Source organism: Natator depressus, chromosome 26 (assembly GCF_965152275.1).
Source record: "Natator depressus isolate rNatDep1 chromosome 26, rNatDep2.hap1, whole genome shotgun sequence".
Taxonomy (NCBI): domain Eukaryota; kingdom Metazoa; phylum Chordata; order Testudines; family Cheloniidae; genus Natator; species Natator depressus.
The window spans coordinates 3,053,248-3,070,285 of NC_134259.1; the positions used below are offsets into that span (position 1 = coordinate 3,053,248).

Consider the following 17,038-nt stretch of genomic DNA (forward strand, 5'->3'; position numbering starts at 1 on the left):
ATCCCTACTTCATGGGGTGCTGCGATGGTAAATTCATTAAGGGACGTGAGCTGCTCATATACTATAGGGATGGAGACCTACATGGGTAGAATGTACAGCCACTGGACCTTGGGCAGCTTTGGTGAAAATGAGGTTTCTGTGGAGAGCTACATTTTTCTTTCTCTCCAACTGGTGCAGTTTCAATTAGCTCAGCCAAATAGAATCTCCCAGTAGAAATGTGATTATTTTTCTAATGTGTCTCTGGATTCTCCATTAACAGTTACTCCAAGTGTAATGACTACCCAGCCACAAGCTCCATCACCACAACTTTTCAGTAATTTGCAAACTGGATACAATTAACTTAGGCTTGAAGAGAGACTGGGAGTGGATGGGTCATTACACAAAGTAAAACTATTTCCCCTTGTTTATTTCCCCCACCCCCACCCCCACTGTTCCTCAGACGTTCTTGTCAACTGCTGGAAATGGCCCACCTTGATTATCACTACAAAAAGTCGTGTCGTCCCCCCCCCCACCCCCGCTTTCCTGCTGGTAATAGCTCACCTTAAGTGATCACTCTCGTTACAGTGTGTATGGTAACACCCATTGTTTCATGTTCTCTATGTATATAAATCTCCCCACTGTATTTTCCACTGAATGCATCTGATGAAGTGAGCTGTAGCTCATGAAAGCTTATGCTCAAATAAATTTGTTAGTCTCTAAGGTGCCACAAATACTCCTTTTCTTTTGCGAATACAGACTAACACAACTGCTACTCTGAAACTTTTCAGTACTGTTACTTCCTGCCCCAGCTGGAACTGGGAAGCACAGAAAATCATGGAAATAGGAGAAACAATAAAATAAATAAATAAATGAATAAAATAACATTGTCAAACCTCAGACAAACAAGTAAACCTCCTATTCAAACCACCTCAGCCATTCCTACCGCCGCCTCAGGGGATCGAGCTTTGAAAGAGTTACCATAAGCTGTGCTGTGATGATCCTGAGAGATGGTTACATATGGACAAGAAGGAAGGGCAGGTCATTGGTTCTGGCTCAGTTATGAATGGAGGGTGGTTCTGGAATTGACAGAACTGTCACTGAGTTGTTCAGTGCACATGGCACTTCTAAGGATCATGCCAAACAAAAAAACAGTGGCTGATGGAGTCAGGGTCCAGTCAGAACGCCTAGCGACACACTATGCTAATTTGATGAGTACTGCCTTGTGTCAGCACTCTAAATGGAACTAAACATCCGCATCCCTGGAGACTAGCAGCCCAGCCATACCACTCTGGTGTCACACTGCCTGCTATGTTACTAGTAATCAGTTAATCATTGCACATGTTTCTAATTAATGGATTTAGTATGTAATCACCAGGGGATGAAGATGAAACAGCCAAGAGTAGCATGAAAAAGCATTGTGGGTTGTCTCTGTTATAAATGAAATCCAGAGTGGCTGAACAATATGGGATGTGAAGGACGGACGTATTCACTGGATCTGATACTAAAATGCGTTGAGCTCTTGAGCTGTCTCCAAACTAATATGGACCCATCACAGTAATGTCTGAATCGCTCACCATCATTCTGAATGATCTTCACAGCACACCTCTGTGAGGCAGGTGGTACTTAGATTGCATGCTCTTTGGTACAGGGATTGTCTTTCTGGAGAGTGGGCTGAGGCCTCTAGATGACAGTGTAGTACAAATGAGATGAAAGAGGGAAGTGGTACTAGCCCTAATTTTACAGACTGAGAACTGAGGCACAGAGAGATTAAGGGACTTGCCCAGATCCCAGAGGGAGTCTGCAGCAGAACCAGGTACTGAACCCGGATCTCCTGATGTGCAGATCAGTTGCATAGCCCTAAGGGTATCCTTTCTCTCCTAAACAGACTCACTATTCACTGGGGATTTTGTAACACTGTTATAGGTTTTTTCCCCCTGACTTCTTCAAAGCCACCAAATTAATATTTAAGTCAACCCTTTTAATGCTCCTTGGACATGCAGTGCTTGTTGTTTTCTGTCTGTGAATTTTAAAGGGGGCCGGGGGTAAATAAATAATGCAGTACGCTTATCGCTTCTGTGAAATTTGTTCCCAAAGAATAACGTACTCAGCTCTGTGATGATGGGGATCCTTTTATAACTTGGCTCTGATTCATTCTCCAGTGTTCTCACTCTGCCAACTGCCTCTGCAGAAACAATCAACAACAACATGGGGAGAGAAGAGAGAGGTAAAGGCAGGAAGACAATGGTTCAGAGACTGACACAAGCAGAAAGGCACTTACCTGAGCCTAAAAAAATGTCATTGTCATGTAAAAATCCCAAAGCACTTCCTATAAATAGAAAGTTTCTTGCCTTGGTTTGCTTTTCCATGCTGCATTTTATTCACTCAGAGTTTCAAAGGATTAAGAAAGAAAAGCTCTCCTGGGAGCCGCTTATTGACATCATAACTAAAATATAATTACTCTCTGTGGAGCAGCGGGGCTGGTAATAGTGTTGTTAGGCACAAAGCCCCTAGTAAGCCAATTTGCACTCCAAGGGTGTTTTTTTTTTCCCTTGAAGGAGGCTGTAAAGAAATGGGATAGGACATGTGCAGCAAAAGTGAAGGGGAAAGCAAAATGGCCTGCATTTTGGAACTCAAGACATAAGCCAGTGGTTTAAGAGAGACATGTGAAGGCCTCCTGGAAAACATTAGTCCTGATTCTCCCCTTACTTTCTGGGTGCCTTCAAGGAGTTATTTCTGATTTACATCAGTGGGAAAACCAGACCCATTTTATTTAAAGACAGTTTTCAGAGACTGTGTTAGATTGTCTGCTTTCCCCATCTCTTGTTTGGATAGGATTTGATTCGGTCTCTCTTACTTATGTTCCATCAATCAACATCTAAGTACTTATATTAGTGCCCATCACTGTAATATCTGAGTAGGTGACTATTAATTGGACTAATCATTGAGTAAGGCATTATTCAAAGTAAAGATGGCAGAATCCAAACTGCACTAGGGACTCTGACTAAAAGCAGGGTCTCATCTCAGTCAGAGACAGGATATTGGATAGTGGATCGTCTCTCTTACAAATCCTATAGAAAGTGGCTGAACAAACAGGGATAACAGAAGATTTATCTGAGTCTGAAAGTAAAATTCATTGAACCTTCTTTCTGTCTAGACACTAATATGGTCCTAGATGGGTCACTGGTCTAATCTCTTCTGACAATTACTAAATTCAGGTGACAGAAATGCCCAAAAACATTTGAAATGTGGGGCACAGAAGCAGCACAAAAAGCACCTCCTGGGCATGCACTGGCATTTCTGAACATCGGCTGGTGACATCAGCTAAATGCCTGAAAATGAATTATTGCCCTTTTTCTACCTTTCCACGTATTACAGTAGCTGATTTGAATGTATGTCAGATCATTGCCTGGATGCATTTTCCTTATGTCAATATTTTTGCTACCAAACAGTACACAGCACTGTACCTGAAATCTTACAAACTGGCAGGGTGCTATTACAAAAGATTACTTAATTGTAGATTACTACTGTACATTTGAATTTCAATAGCATATTAAGTTGTCAGACTTAATTACTGTTATATATTTAGATTATGCCACAGATTATTTAGTTCAGTACCTAGGTTTGCCAACCTGTTCACTTAGTGACATGACAGGGTGATCATTACAGCATTACTGGAAAACCTAAAAGTTTCCATGGGAAAGACTAGGAGACCTTGGCATTCAAAATGACCCTAACAAACGGTCATTCCTGTGGCTGTAAGTAATGTTGACCTCTAGGGGGGTCTGGCTCACTAAGATCTCTTCAGTTGCATACCCCGGAGACAGGTAATGTGTGGAAGAGATGTGCTGGGCTCGGATAGAGCTCTCTGAAATGTTTATGATGAAATCCAAAACCACAAGACACAACCACAGAAACCTCCAGACTCGGCTCATATAGCTGCAATGTTCACTTAACTTCTGAGGAACCTAGGACTTCTGCCTCAAAATCATGACAAATGTCCAACTTTTGCAAGGTTGCGGATGTGAAATGGGGTGGTTTCATTTACAGCTGCAAAGTTTAGGATGATGGAGAATCAGGATCAGTAAGGTGGCTGGATGTCCAGCCAAGTAATTGAATGGTCCATCAGCAACTGATAAATATTGCACAGAAAAGTCCAGCTTTTAACCATCTTTTTTAAAACTAGGTTTGCTGCTTCATATCATACATAAACAGGTATTTTAAATCGGTCCCTTCTGTACTTGCTAGCTCCTCAGATTATTATGATGTTAAAGAATGATCTTCATAATCTATGCTCTCTCCTCCTATTTCCCAAACCAATAGTTACTGTCAGCCAATGCTTTTCTACTCTTGGTCTCCAAGATCAGTCTGGGTCATACCAGCAGCAGGTCTTCATCAGTCATTGGTTCTCTGGTATGAACTCCACACCCCCTAAAAAAGGAATCCTGCATTCATGGATGTGCTGCAATCCCACTTATTTCAGATGGACTAATTTGGACTATTTATTGGACATCTTCTACATGTCTCCTCCCTGACCCCAATTCTGTGAACAGTTAGGCTCTGTTTACATTGTGGGTTTTTTTTTTTAAATTTTGTCTTGCAACTGTAAAGCTATGCCAGTGAAACCCCCAGTGTGGATGTGCTGCACTGGTATAGAACGGAGCTTGTACACGCTAGTGCAATTTATCCCAGTGAGTTCCCATAGTGGGTTGCAACAGTAGAAGCCCTAATTTGCTTCTACCGGGGAACAGGTGTACATTCATATTTTCGAAGCTTAAGATGAAAACAGAACTATAGGTGTCTATCCTGTGCTGTGGGCACCTACTCCACACATTAAAAATCACTGAATAAGAAAATGGCTGCCTATAAATACATCCGCTCCTTTCTCCAAAGCCTTATAAAAGGGGGAAAAAGGAGCTGTATTAGGGGTTTGTTGTAGAGCAACCATAGTGTTGTATATAGACGGGTGCAAATTTCCCTCGTCTGGGCCAACCACCTATTAACTTTAACATAGTGGTCCCAACAAAGTCAATAGGACTATCTGCATTCTTAAACTTAAACATGTGTCTGAGTGTTTGCGATCAGGGATCTTTTGAGACAGAGCCCCTCCATGAATGGTTTTGCCAGCCTCATACCAGCTGAGTTTGGCAAACTGTTTGGACATCCTCTGTCTCTGTGGGCTCTTTTCTCCCCCACCCCTTTCTAGTTCTTTTACTTGGCTTAAATCAAGTAAACAAGCTCATCTCTTTCCCCCCTTGCCCCCACCAAAATGGAGACAGAGAATAGAAAACCTCTTCCTTATTATATTTGGATCATCAGCTGACCTCATCAGGTTCCTTAGCTGCTAGCATTATTCAACTGTTTCACCTGGAAGTATTCCCCTCAGTTAATGCCACCTGAGTAGTGACCCTATTTCAGCACCACACACAGTGGCCCTGCTGTAATAATGCTAGTAGAGAAAGGAAAGATCAACCCTAATTTGCACTTGAGGCCAGATTGTCAAAGGTATTTAGGTATCTAAATATGCAAATAGGCACCTACTGGGAAATTCAAAAGTGGCTAAGCAAGTTAGCCATGTAGGGTAGGATCCACGAAGGGACTTAGGCATTGCAGTGCTGAATGTCATAACACTTAACTTTTAAGTGCCTAGAAAATCACAGGAACAACACTGTGATCCATAAAGCCAAATTAGGCATCTAGAGTCCCTACTAACAATGCACAGGGAAAGAGAGGTGCCTCAGAATGTGATCCACAAAAGCCAGCATGCGAGGCAGGGAGCCCCCCAAGCTAGCTGATGGGAGTGGGTGTGTGCCAAGCCCCGCTCCTCCCACAGACCAGCCTATAGTATAGTGGTTAGGGATCCACCTGGAAGGTGGGAGAGGACCCATCCCCCTACTCCAATCACTTGTTATTTATCCACAATGGAACAGCTTCAGCAGAAGACATTGAAGGAGCCCCACATCAGAATATCCCATAGCTCAGTGATTAGACCCAGCTCCTGTGTGGTGGGACATGCTGTATTCAAATCCTTTCTCCCTGCTGACAGACGGGGGAATTAAACCTGGGTCTCACACATGAGTTAAAAGTTATAAAGTGGGTACCACTACCTCCTCCTCCAGCTGGCTTTTGAATGGGACCCAATCCTGTAGATTTGCTCCGAGGCAGCCTACCGGATTGTGCTCTGCACATGACTTAGGCAGCTGAATGCCTATCTTCTCCCAGTTCTGGAGTCACTCCGAGGCTTGGGTGGGAGATAGGTGGCACGTCCCAGAGAATAGAGCAGCAGTGAGTGCGTTCCAGGGTCTAAAGCTTAGGCACTTAGGGAATTTTTACAGAGGAAAGCTAGGCACCCTGAGTGAATTTAGGTGCCTACAAAGTTAGGTGGCAGCCAAGCAGGAGATTTGGTGCCACACCTGGGGATTTAGATACCTAACTCGTAGGTACCTTAGCTACTCATGCATTGCACCCCTACTTCCACTGAAATCAATGGGAGTTGGACACCTAACCTGCTTAGCAGGTGTTTAAAGTCCTAGTAGGCACCTTTCTGGGCCTTAGACCCCTTGAAAATTCGGGCCCTTAGACCCTTCCGACAGCCTAAAGGCAGCTTTCGAGTACAGGACTATCTGATCTAGCAAGGCTGGGAATTTTTGTTTTTATATGTGAGGTTATTAAAAAGAAATAGTGATTCAAAAAAAGTAACATATTTTTATGGTGTCTCCTGCCTTTAACCACTGATGCTTTTACTGACCACGATTTTGGTTTCTAGAAGTGGTGTTTAGAGGTGGACTAATACAAAATAATTACGAGGAAAAAGTGAATCTAGTGGTTATAGCAGTGGGAGCTGGGACACCTGGGTACTATTCCAACTTCTCCCCACCTTAGTTCATAACCTGCTGGCTAACCATATAACCTCTCTGTGACTTGATTTAGCCATTCGCAAATGGGGTGTAATAATAGTTTACTTCTTCCTAGGGGGTGAATGTCTATAAGACGGTTTTGAGATCTTCATATGAAAAGCCCCATAGGAGTGTAAAATATGGCCTCAATCTTTTGTTGGATCAGCAGAGACTTCCTATAGGTGGACCCAGCTGCAGGATCTGGGCCTATAATTAAAAATAATTACAGCAGCAAAGCAGAAAGTGGGTTGGCTATTTTAACAACACATCTAATGAACCTAGAAAGAGGAAAGAGCTAATTTATACTCAGAAGGTGAATCACTAAACAGATTTAATGGCTGGCTCAGGAAAAAGGGGTTTTATTTATTGATGATAATGTCCTTTAAGTGAATACTACTTTTCTGTCCCCAGAAAACAGTGTAAATCTGAGAAATGGCCTTAACTGAGTAGCCAAGGATTTATGAAATTGGGATTGTAGTTACTTTAGGGTTCCAGAACTCACTAAAAAGTGAGTTAGGAGAGAGGCACCTTATAAATACCTGAGTGAAAAACCTAGACTAAATAGAAAGGGATCATGTTGGGGAACTCTGTCTTTTGTCAGAAGATGTCAAAGCTGCTCGAGTCAGTGGTGACAGAATCTCTTTCCATTTATTGAAATAATTCTTTTAACAAGAACTGATCACAGTAGTGAGTAATAAAAACAAGAATAATTTGCATTTCCACATTGCCTCTCAGCCAAAGATCTCAACGCATGTTGCAAACTTTAATTAATTTGGCTTCACAACAATCCTATAACTATTATTACACAGGTGTACAATTGGGGTGCAGAACGACTAGGTAGTTGCCCAAGGACACACAGCAAGTCAGTGGTAAGGATGAGAATAGACTTGATGCCAGGATTCTTACTCTAACCACTAGATACCACTCCTTCCCAAACCCATAAATAGAACCCAGGAGCTCTGACGCTCAGTTCCCTGCCCTAACCACTAGCCCACACTCTATCCATGAGTCAGGAAGAGAACCCAGGAGCCCTGATTTTTAATCGTGCCATCTCTAACCAGTACACTAGACTCCCTCCCTGAAACATAATCTGGGGGTCCTGGCTCTCACTCTTATGCTCTAACTACTAGCCTTTTTTTCCTTCTCCAGAGAAGTAATCTGATTCCTTATATGCTTGTCAGTGTCCCTGCTTCTCCTATTCTGGGGCCGAGCATTGGCCAAGCTTTTCCATTATCCATGATATAAGATTTTTTTCCCCATCCCTCTTGGTCATTTTAATGAATGAGGAAATCAGAGGCATCTTATTCCACATGCTCTGCTTCCGTGGAACAAATTGTCTTGTCATCTGTCCATCTCCCAACAGAATTGTTGGAAAGCTACATGGTGTGAAGAAGGATAGTCTTGTAGTTAAACCCCAGGACTGAGGATCTGAGATCTATTCCTGCCTTGTTGCTGACAGGATGTGCGACCATTGGTATGGGCTCAGATCAACAAAGGTATTTGGCCCACAATGCCTGAATACCCTTGAGGACCTGGGCCATGTTGCCTAACTTCTTTGTGCCTCAGTTTAAAGAACTGTAAAACATTGATAATACCCTGGGGAAAAGCCTGGGAGCTTGTTGGGGTTAATTAAAGTTTGTAAAGGGCTCTGAAATCTTCTGATGGATAAAGCTATAGAAGTATTTCCAAGAGAAGTGGATAAAAATGTACTTGAGGAAACTACCCAGATGGGGTGGGAAGGGTTGTTTTTCTATTTTTCTCTATTATTGTTATTGCAGCTAAGGGGTTTGGATTCTGCTTATCACAAGTTCTGGTGATAAAGGCAAAAATGCTGAAGAGAAGACAGCCAGTGATTGATAGAAAGAAATGTCTTTTTATTCCTGTAGATAGATCTATCTATCTATCTCCATATGTATGTACAGTAGCTATATCTGTCTACTATGGATAGAGAGATTTAGACATATATATATATATATACATATACACACACACGGTATCTGTATCTATCTATGTGATCAATATATAGATCTATAACTATAGATCTAACTTTATATCTTTATGTACAGATCGCTTCTTAACTAATTAATCTGTTTCAGCTACATGTACCTCTTACTCAAACATCCCTTATTAGTCACTTTTTCTTCTTTTCTAATCCTATATTCATATTGTTTTGTCAATTTATTATTTAAAAACGTGTCTCTGCCTTACTCTAATCTTTCCTTTGGCACAGCCATTGTTTTAAAAGCCTTGTGAATGATAATAAAGTATGGGGAAAACACTTAGGAGAGCCATATATTTCTCAGCCTGTTTTCAGTTAATTAATACTTCTCCTTTCCCAAGAGGAGGACAAATCTTGGCTCCTTTGCCAAATGAAGGGAGGAAGAGAGATGCAATAAATATTCTGCTGGACTGGAGTTGTTTTGCTTCCATGGCAGTTCTGTGCTACAAATGCTGTTTAGATTAAAACAGCAGCCCCCCACCCCACCCCAAGCCCCCATGGGGAAACATACAAATCTCTTACCTGTGTTGAAGGTTAGGGAGTGTGCAATTCATCTGCCATCTACCACTGCCCATTAGCTCCATTCACATGGGCTTTTGCAAACAAAACTGGAGCTTCAGAAGTAAGCATGGATGCACCCCCACCCCTTCCCCATCCTCAGAAGGTGGAAACCCAAAGTATTGCTCTGAATTTGGAAGAGTCATTGATGTATTTATCTTTCGGAGGGATACCCAGTGACCAGAGCAGTGGTAAATGAGGGGGCAATGCCCAGTGGTCTAAAGGGGTGGTGGAGAGAAAGAAAGGACACAGATGATTCCTCATCAAATTTTTCAATTTGACTCAGTCATGTTTTGCTATAGCACACTGGGTAGCTCTCTGAGCACATGGAGAATAAGTCCCAGAGACCTACTGGTTTTCCTTTCCATTAAACACCTGTTTGTCAAGCAGAAAAAAGTTTCCTTCCCCACTCCCTGACTCACCTCATTACTTAAGCTTTCTCTGTTTTTAATTTTTTTTACAATTATTTTATGCCAGGGGTTTCCTAGCAACCAAAGGATGGACTGTGGGGCCCCTATGGTTGTTCCTGGCAGTGGTAGTGGGTATATTTCGCAATACATGCTGCCCATTGGTGAGAGTAGCTGGCTTCCTATTCTCCCTGACCCTTGCCAAGGAGTTGCTCTTACTTGGTGCCCCTCACCTCAAAGCTGCAAGAGAGTGGGAACTGCCACCCTGTGTCCCCTAATTCCTACCAAATCTGACACCAGTACTAAGCCAGAGAGAGGGCAGTGGCTGCATTTTTTACTTCTTCATGTTGGACAAAGCAGGACAGGGCTTGTGGCAAGAGTCCCAACCTACAATCCATCACTGGTGGGGCCTTGAAGAACCTCAAAATTGCCGACCAAAGTGCATGTTACCATCGTGGATGGTGTTAGTGCAAAGTCGTGACCACTCTCAATGAAAGATTAGTTTCAATTTGTCCTCTGCCAAGGTTTATGCAGAAGTAAACTGAAATATTCCTCTTCTAATGCTGCTGCTTGAGAAAGGCTACAGAGATTATTCTATTTTCCCCTGCCTCATCACATCAAAATGCTCATCTACATAACTGAGAAGTTCTTACCTCCAGCAGTTGAGCTGCTCTTAAACTGCATAGACCGGATGTTAAGAGTGGCTAAGATGTTTTCTGTGTCCACCAGAGTTGGATTGGTGGAAGCCCTCACGTGAGAAGACAGGATGGTACACATGGTGCAGTACCTTATGTTAACTGCCCTCAGGTCTGCACGGGAGAGGGCGCTGCCCTGGTAAAAAAAGGACAGACAGTTGGAGTATGAGACTCAGAGAAGGGTGAACATTAAAGGGTCATAGGTTTGGTTCAGATAAGCAAACAAATTTCAGAAACTTCTCCAATGTTCCTCTCACCAGCAAAGGTCCAGAAACAGAAGTAGAAACTGCAAAAACTTTGAACTTCTCTTGTCAAATTTTGGATACTTTCCCACTTCTTGTGGGGAGCAGGTTTTCTGTGCTTCTGTAGGAAACCAGAGAGTGAAGAAGCACCCATAAAAGAAAACAAACTTTGGAGAAGTGAAAATTTGTCAAGAAAGTTTTGGGTTCAGGTTCAAGTTTGGGGCAGAGGATCAATTAAGTTCTTGTTGGATCTGAACAGATTTGTCCATCTCTGATGAGAATACAGAATTGCAGAAGGAAAATCCAGTGGAAGACAAAAGAAGCAAACTCCCATCATAAGGGAAAAGTGTCAAATTTGGAGTGTTGTACATGGTTACTAAAAACATATTGAACTTTAAAACTGTCTAAAAATGGTGTGTGTGTGTGTGTGTGAGAGAGAGAGAGAGAGAGAGAGAGAGAGAGAGAGAGAGAGAGAGAGAGAGACTGAAGAGAGAAATTCTTACCGGGAATAATAGCAGCTTTGGGAAATTCTGGATAAATTTCCACTCTCTTTTCATATATTCCAGAGACCCGAGAAAGACAATGTCTTTCAGCTCCTGGTAAGTGAAGTTACTGGCTCTTAAAGGCATCACAAAGTTCCGCAGCCCAATCAATGTTGAATTAGCATCTCCAAAGACACAAACGACGATATGATCATGCAGAGGTGAAGTAGTTTGTCTCTGCTGCTTCTAAATTAAAACAGAACAGACCCCAAGCTGCTAGTTTTTTACATTTTTCCTCAACGTCAGGAAGACTTGGGCCATTTCCTTACTGGATAACACTCCTGCCATAGAATCAGACGTTGTATAAAATGAAACAATTCCTCATAAGTTCTTTTACTCCAAACTCACTCCCCTAAAGTTTCGGTAGCAGGAATACAACATAGCAGAGAAGATAGCTTACAATGGTGAGGAGAACTACATGTTCAAATCCCAACAGTATCTGCTGAGCCCTACAGTCTTCTAAAACAGTAAAATAAATATCAGGCAGTGTTGTGTTTATGAGTCTTTCAGGTGAGCCTTTAAAAAGTAAGGTACTGTTAGCTCTGCATGGACATTACTGATACAAGGCACTTTTTCACTAAGGGTTAGAAGTTCCCCTTGAAGTTGTGGTCAAAATCTTTTCCCCCTACACACACATTGTTGTGAAGTGTGCTCGCCTCAGTACATATGAGCAGTAAATTCCATGAAGCTTGCAACTTCCCTTCAGAAAACACAAGCTGATTGCTGCAAACAGAAGAATTTTACCCAGACACCAGATTAGAACCCCTTCCTCTGCTGTGCTCAGCCAGAGTCAGGGATTTTAAAGGGATGCTCCCCACCCTTTCTGCACTGGCTGCTCCTACTGTGCTAAGGTTTTTAGTGTGTTCCGTATCATGGCTAATCAGAACTTCACTGCAATGGTGGGATTAGAACTCCAATCATCTTGCTCCAGAAGCACAGAGCAGTATCGCTTGGAGCAAGCTATTAGCAGTATAGGTCCTACAACACACAGTGGAGCAGTTCTTAGTCCTTCCAGTAGAGAGCAGTGGTGCACATAGACAATTTAAAACCCTCTTCGTTCCTCTCCCTCACAGTCTCTTCACCTCATCTTTGCGGCCCCTCTCATCTGTGTCCCCCTCATACGCCTTCCCTTCAATTTCCTCACTCCCTTTCTTGTCTGTCCATTTATCCGATCTCCTCCCAACCAAACCTGCCCCCCCCCAAATAAATATATACATAAATTAAATTGTAGCACTAACATGACCCCTGCTGCCTGCACACTGTTCTCTCTGCTTGTGTTTTATACCATGTTCCCCATGCTGTGTCCGCTACCCTGTGTTTGTCCATGAGCCCCCTTCTTGCTTGGTCCTTAGGCACTACTGCAGTAAATATGATTAATAATAACAACAACTTTGGCCAATTTGTTATTTACATAGGATCGTATTTATCCAGTTATGTATTTGTTGTTAATTTCAGGGTTGGGGCCCCATTGTGCAAGGCAAAGTACAAATGCACAGGAAGACATGGTTAGTCCTTGTCTCAAGGAGCGTGCCATCTCATTTAAACCACAGAGATCAGGGGAGAGGCAGAGCAATCATGTTAGGGAATTTGTTTCCTTATTTTTTGACCAGATGTATATTTGGGTTTTGCATTTCTGGTCCTGTGATGTCATGTTTCCTTGTGACACACTATGCCATTGTTTGTGTCATCCTCTCTGCATGATGAGGTTCCAAATAATGAGATCTAACTGAGGAAGCCTTACTTGATTGGTACATGGTATGTGTCCACATTAACCAGTTGAGAGCTGTCAATGTACATGATGTGTATCCACCTTAGGCAATGAGGTGTCAAATTAGTAAGTCCTCGTAACATTCTTTCCCCAGCCACTTTTCTTTCCAGAGAAACAAAAGCATTATGGCAGAGGAAACTTTCCTGATGAGAGATTACAATCATAACTAAATTAAATGATTGTCTCTAACTAATCGGTTTAGTTTATATTGAATAATGAAACCTTCAGCTGTATTTAATGCAACATGCCTTAAGTCCAATGATTAGTTTGTTGAATGGAGCTAAACAATTAAAAAATGCAATCTATTATATAGTGTATTTTATAGGAACAACTGGAAAAACGATGACTGCTGGAATCTACAGAAGGAAATATGCAGTTGCTAGATCAACAGGAGAAAGTTTGATATAATAAGCGAGCAACAGGGACAGACATGTTATTTTGGAGAAACAAGTCTACAAGCTTGAGGTGTAATTCCCAGCTTGAAGAATCACACCGGTGCTAGCTCTGATAGTGCTTGTGCACTAAAAATAGCCTAGCATGAGTAATGGGAGCGGCTCACCACCCCAGTACATGTCCATCTGAGATGCTAGGTACGTAGCTGGGTTGGCTAGCACTTCAGGCTGCTTGCACTGCTGTGGCTACACTCTATTTTTAGCACACAGGCTTGATCAGACCTAGCGCTGATGCGATTTCTCAAGCTAACAATCCCCAGCCCCAAGTGTAGACATACGCTAAGGATTTGAAAATGTGACTTAGGTGCTTTTGAAAATGCTACCGTTGGGTTATCTGAGCTGAGCCTCCAGGCCTTTCGGATATTTATCCCTTTCTACTTTGGATGTTGATGGCTTCTAGGATCCTTTTACATGCTCAGAAGGAGGATGCTGCATTTCAAGCAGCATGAATTCCAACCTGCTGCAAGCCTCCCAGCTGGCGGAACAGATTGAACATTCTGTACTTCTGATGAAGTCTTTGTTCCCCTCACTGCAAGATTTGGTTGCCTCCTCTCAGAATCCTGGCAGCTCAGAGCACCACCTGCCATTTCTAAATGGAATTTTGTTCTTTTAAAAGATTAACACTTATAGTAAATAAATGAGCTAAAAGGGGAAAAAAAAAAAAAAAAAGAGTTTAAAGATTCCCAGACTGGTAAAATCAGAACACAGAAAGTCTTGAAATTTGCAATTAAATCATTTAAAAAAATTTTTTTTTTTAAATCTGTTTCCTCTTTGCCTACTTGCCAGGACCCTCTAGTGAACCAGCTGCTTCCCCACCCCCAAGTCTTGCTGCATAGGAAAGGCCTTGCTGGGGAGGTATTATGTATTATATTAGAGATATATTAAAAAGAGCCCCCTCTCTGTGCACCCCATATAGCCCTAGTAAGGTTGGGGTTCAATTCCCAGCTCAGCCACAGACACCTTGTATGACCTTGGGCAAGTCACTTAGCCTCTCTCAGCCTCAGATACCCATCTTTAAAGTGGGGATAACAGTCCTATGCCAGTCTTCTGCATGTAGAGTATATGTTCTTTGGGAGAGGGACAGTCTCCTAATGTGTGCATTTACAGTGCCTAACATGATGGGGTCTTTGTCTTGATTGGAGCCTCTAGGTGCTACTGTCATACTAATAATAATAACCAGCAGGAGCAGATGGATCCACCCTCAAGGATGCTACTGCTTCTAGACACTCCCATTCCCACCTGTCCCTGAGGCTCAACCCCTCTCTGAGCTTCCCTCAGGGTCTCATAGCATAGATCAGTGTCACAGTGTATCCCTAAGAGAAGAAGAAAGAACACAAGTCAAGTGAGTGAGTGAACCGCGCAGGGGTGAGTGTGTCCTCGGCACTGAGTACACAGTGGGTGCCAACCTCTGCAGACAGCAGAGCCCTTAGATACTTAGAGAGGCATCCCCAGAAGCAGTCATAAGAGTTCCATACAGCCTGGCTGATTACACCACACCTACCAGGAGAGCCTGTTCCAGCGGGACAGCCTTGCACCAGTGGAACATCCCTGTGGAATCCAGCAGAGCCTGGTTCTCCTCTTCTGCCACGGCAGCCGCAACCCTAAAGAGATAGAGCAACTGATCAGCTACGTCGCAGCCATGGTGACAGTTTAGCCACATGGAAATGACCTTTGTACCGGTTCGCAAGAACCCATCTTTGTCTGACTCGTGGCTAGTCTGTCCCATGCAGCAAGGCAGATCGGTTGTATGGAGCTGTACATTACATACAAGAGATCTGTCTTGTCCTGGCTGGTACATAGTTGCAGTGATGGTGCAGCAATTTAAAGAAAACACTAAAGGGGATTATTTAGTTGAATTCTCTTGTTAATGTGCAAAAAGAAAAGGAGGACTTGTGGCACCTTAGAGACGAACAAATTTATTAGAGCATAAGCTTTCGTGAGCTACAGCTCACTTCATCGGATGCATGCATGTATCTCACAAAAGCTTATGCTCAAATAAATTTGTTCGTCTCTAAGGTGCCACAAGTCCTCCTTTTCTTTCTGTGAATACAGACTAACACGGCTGCTACTCTGAAACCTGTCATCTTGTTAATGTGCCGTGTAGAGCCAAGCAAATGCAGGGAAAACACATTCATCAAATATTTCTTTGAATTATTATATGGATGGTTCTAGTGGCTGTTTCATGCTTGCTTCCCCTGAATACTCCAACCACCGAGTTCATCAGCAGGGATGTTCGTGGAAAGAGCGATTTTTATGCAACCCCTGTCTAGCCCCCAAACCCAATGAAATCAGCAGGAACCTTTCCATTGACTCGATGAGTTTAGGATCAGGACGATGTTGCAGAGTATTGACAGAAAGTAAATTTCAAATATGTAGTTGTGCTTCAAAGTGTTATATTCATCTAATCAGGGAGCCGAAAGAACACCATGTGCCTTACATATCCAATCAGGTTAAATTCTGAATGCCAAATTGTTGTGATGTTACTGTTCGTGACCTCAAGAATTGTTCAGAGAATACTTTTGAATGGCGGATAACTATGAGAAAATCACTATCTGATCTCAGCCAACTCTTGAACAGAAAAAAGAGGTGAAATGTGTTGAATAAATAATTCACTCAGAACGATTTTCTCCCGTTCTGAAGTTGGGGTAAAATCAACCTTGAACAATTGTCAAGAACATTTACCAAGTCAGGTACAAAATCGACTTGATCACCCTATGACTGTAATGACCACAATAATGGGGGAATTAAAAAAACCCACCCAGGGGATTAGATCTTCTGCTGTCGTAAACTGGCATAGCTCCACTGCTTCCATAGAACTACATGAGCCTGCACCAGCCAAGGTACTAGCCCTTCATATTTTACGTGTCTTAGGGCTTGTCTAATCTTAAAATGCAGCAGTGTTGCTGTAGTGCTTCAGTGAAGACGCTACCGATGCCGATGGAAGGGCTTCTCCTACTGGCGTAGATACTCCACCTCCCCAAGAAGCGGTAGCTATGTCGACAGGAGAATTCCCACCTCCCCATTGATATAGCGCAGCCTACACAAGGAATTAGGTTGGTATCACTACATCATTCATGGTGAGCAATGCAGTTATACCGACATACCCTGCTGGTGTAGACCACACCTCAGTAATCTCTCACCTGGCACAAACAGAATGAGCAAGGCCAGGTTCACTGAATGGGAGGATGTTGCAGGGGCACGAGGGAGGTGTGAAGGGAAAGGGTGACATTCCTTTCTGAGGGCCTTTCTGAGGCTGTTTCTTTCCACAGGAGACCTCATCAAAGACCAGGCTGGAAGTTCCAGCTGGCTGCTGCTAGCTCACCAACCATAGTCTAAGGAAGTAATAATGAAGCCCCAGGGTGTCCTCGTTAGAATGGGTTGCCTTGTTCTTCTTAAATTAACATGTTTCCAGGTTTTATAAACATTCACCCATCACGAGCCCAACACAAAATATAAAAGCCACAGAGGGTCCATTAATGGCACTGAGCAAAACTGTAATGATT

General features: G+C 42.8%; 1 protein-coding gene across 1 annotated transcript in view; it reads right to left on the reverse strand.

Moving 5' to 3' along the window:
• The window catches only part of KCNU1 (potassium calcium-activated channel subfamily U member 1), a 77,290-nt gene that overhangs the window by 12,971 nt on the left and 47,281 nt on the right, over positions 1 to 17,038 (reverse strand). Inside the window, 4 exon segments of the mRNA XM_074939899.1 lie at positions 2,084 to 2,161; positions 10,490 to 10,667; positions 11,277 to 11,495; positions 15,031 to 15,136. Coding sequence (XP_074796000.1) covers positions 2,084 to 2,161; positions 10,490 to 10,667; positions 11,277 to 11,495; positions 15,031 to 15,136 — 581 coding nt within the window.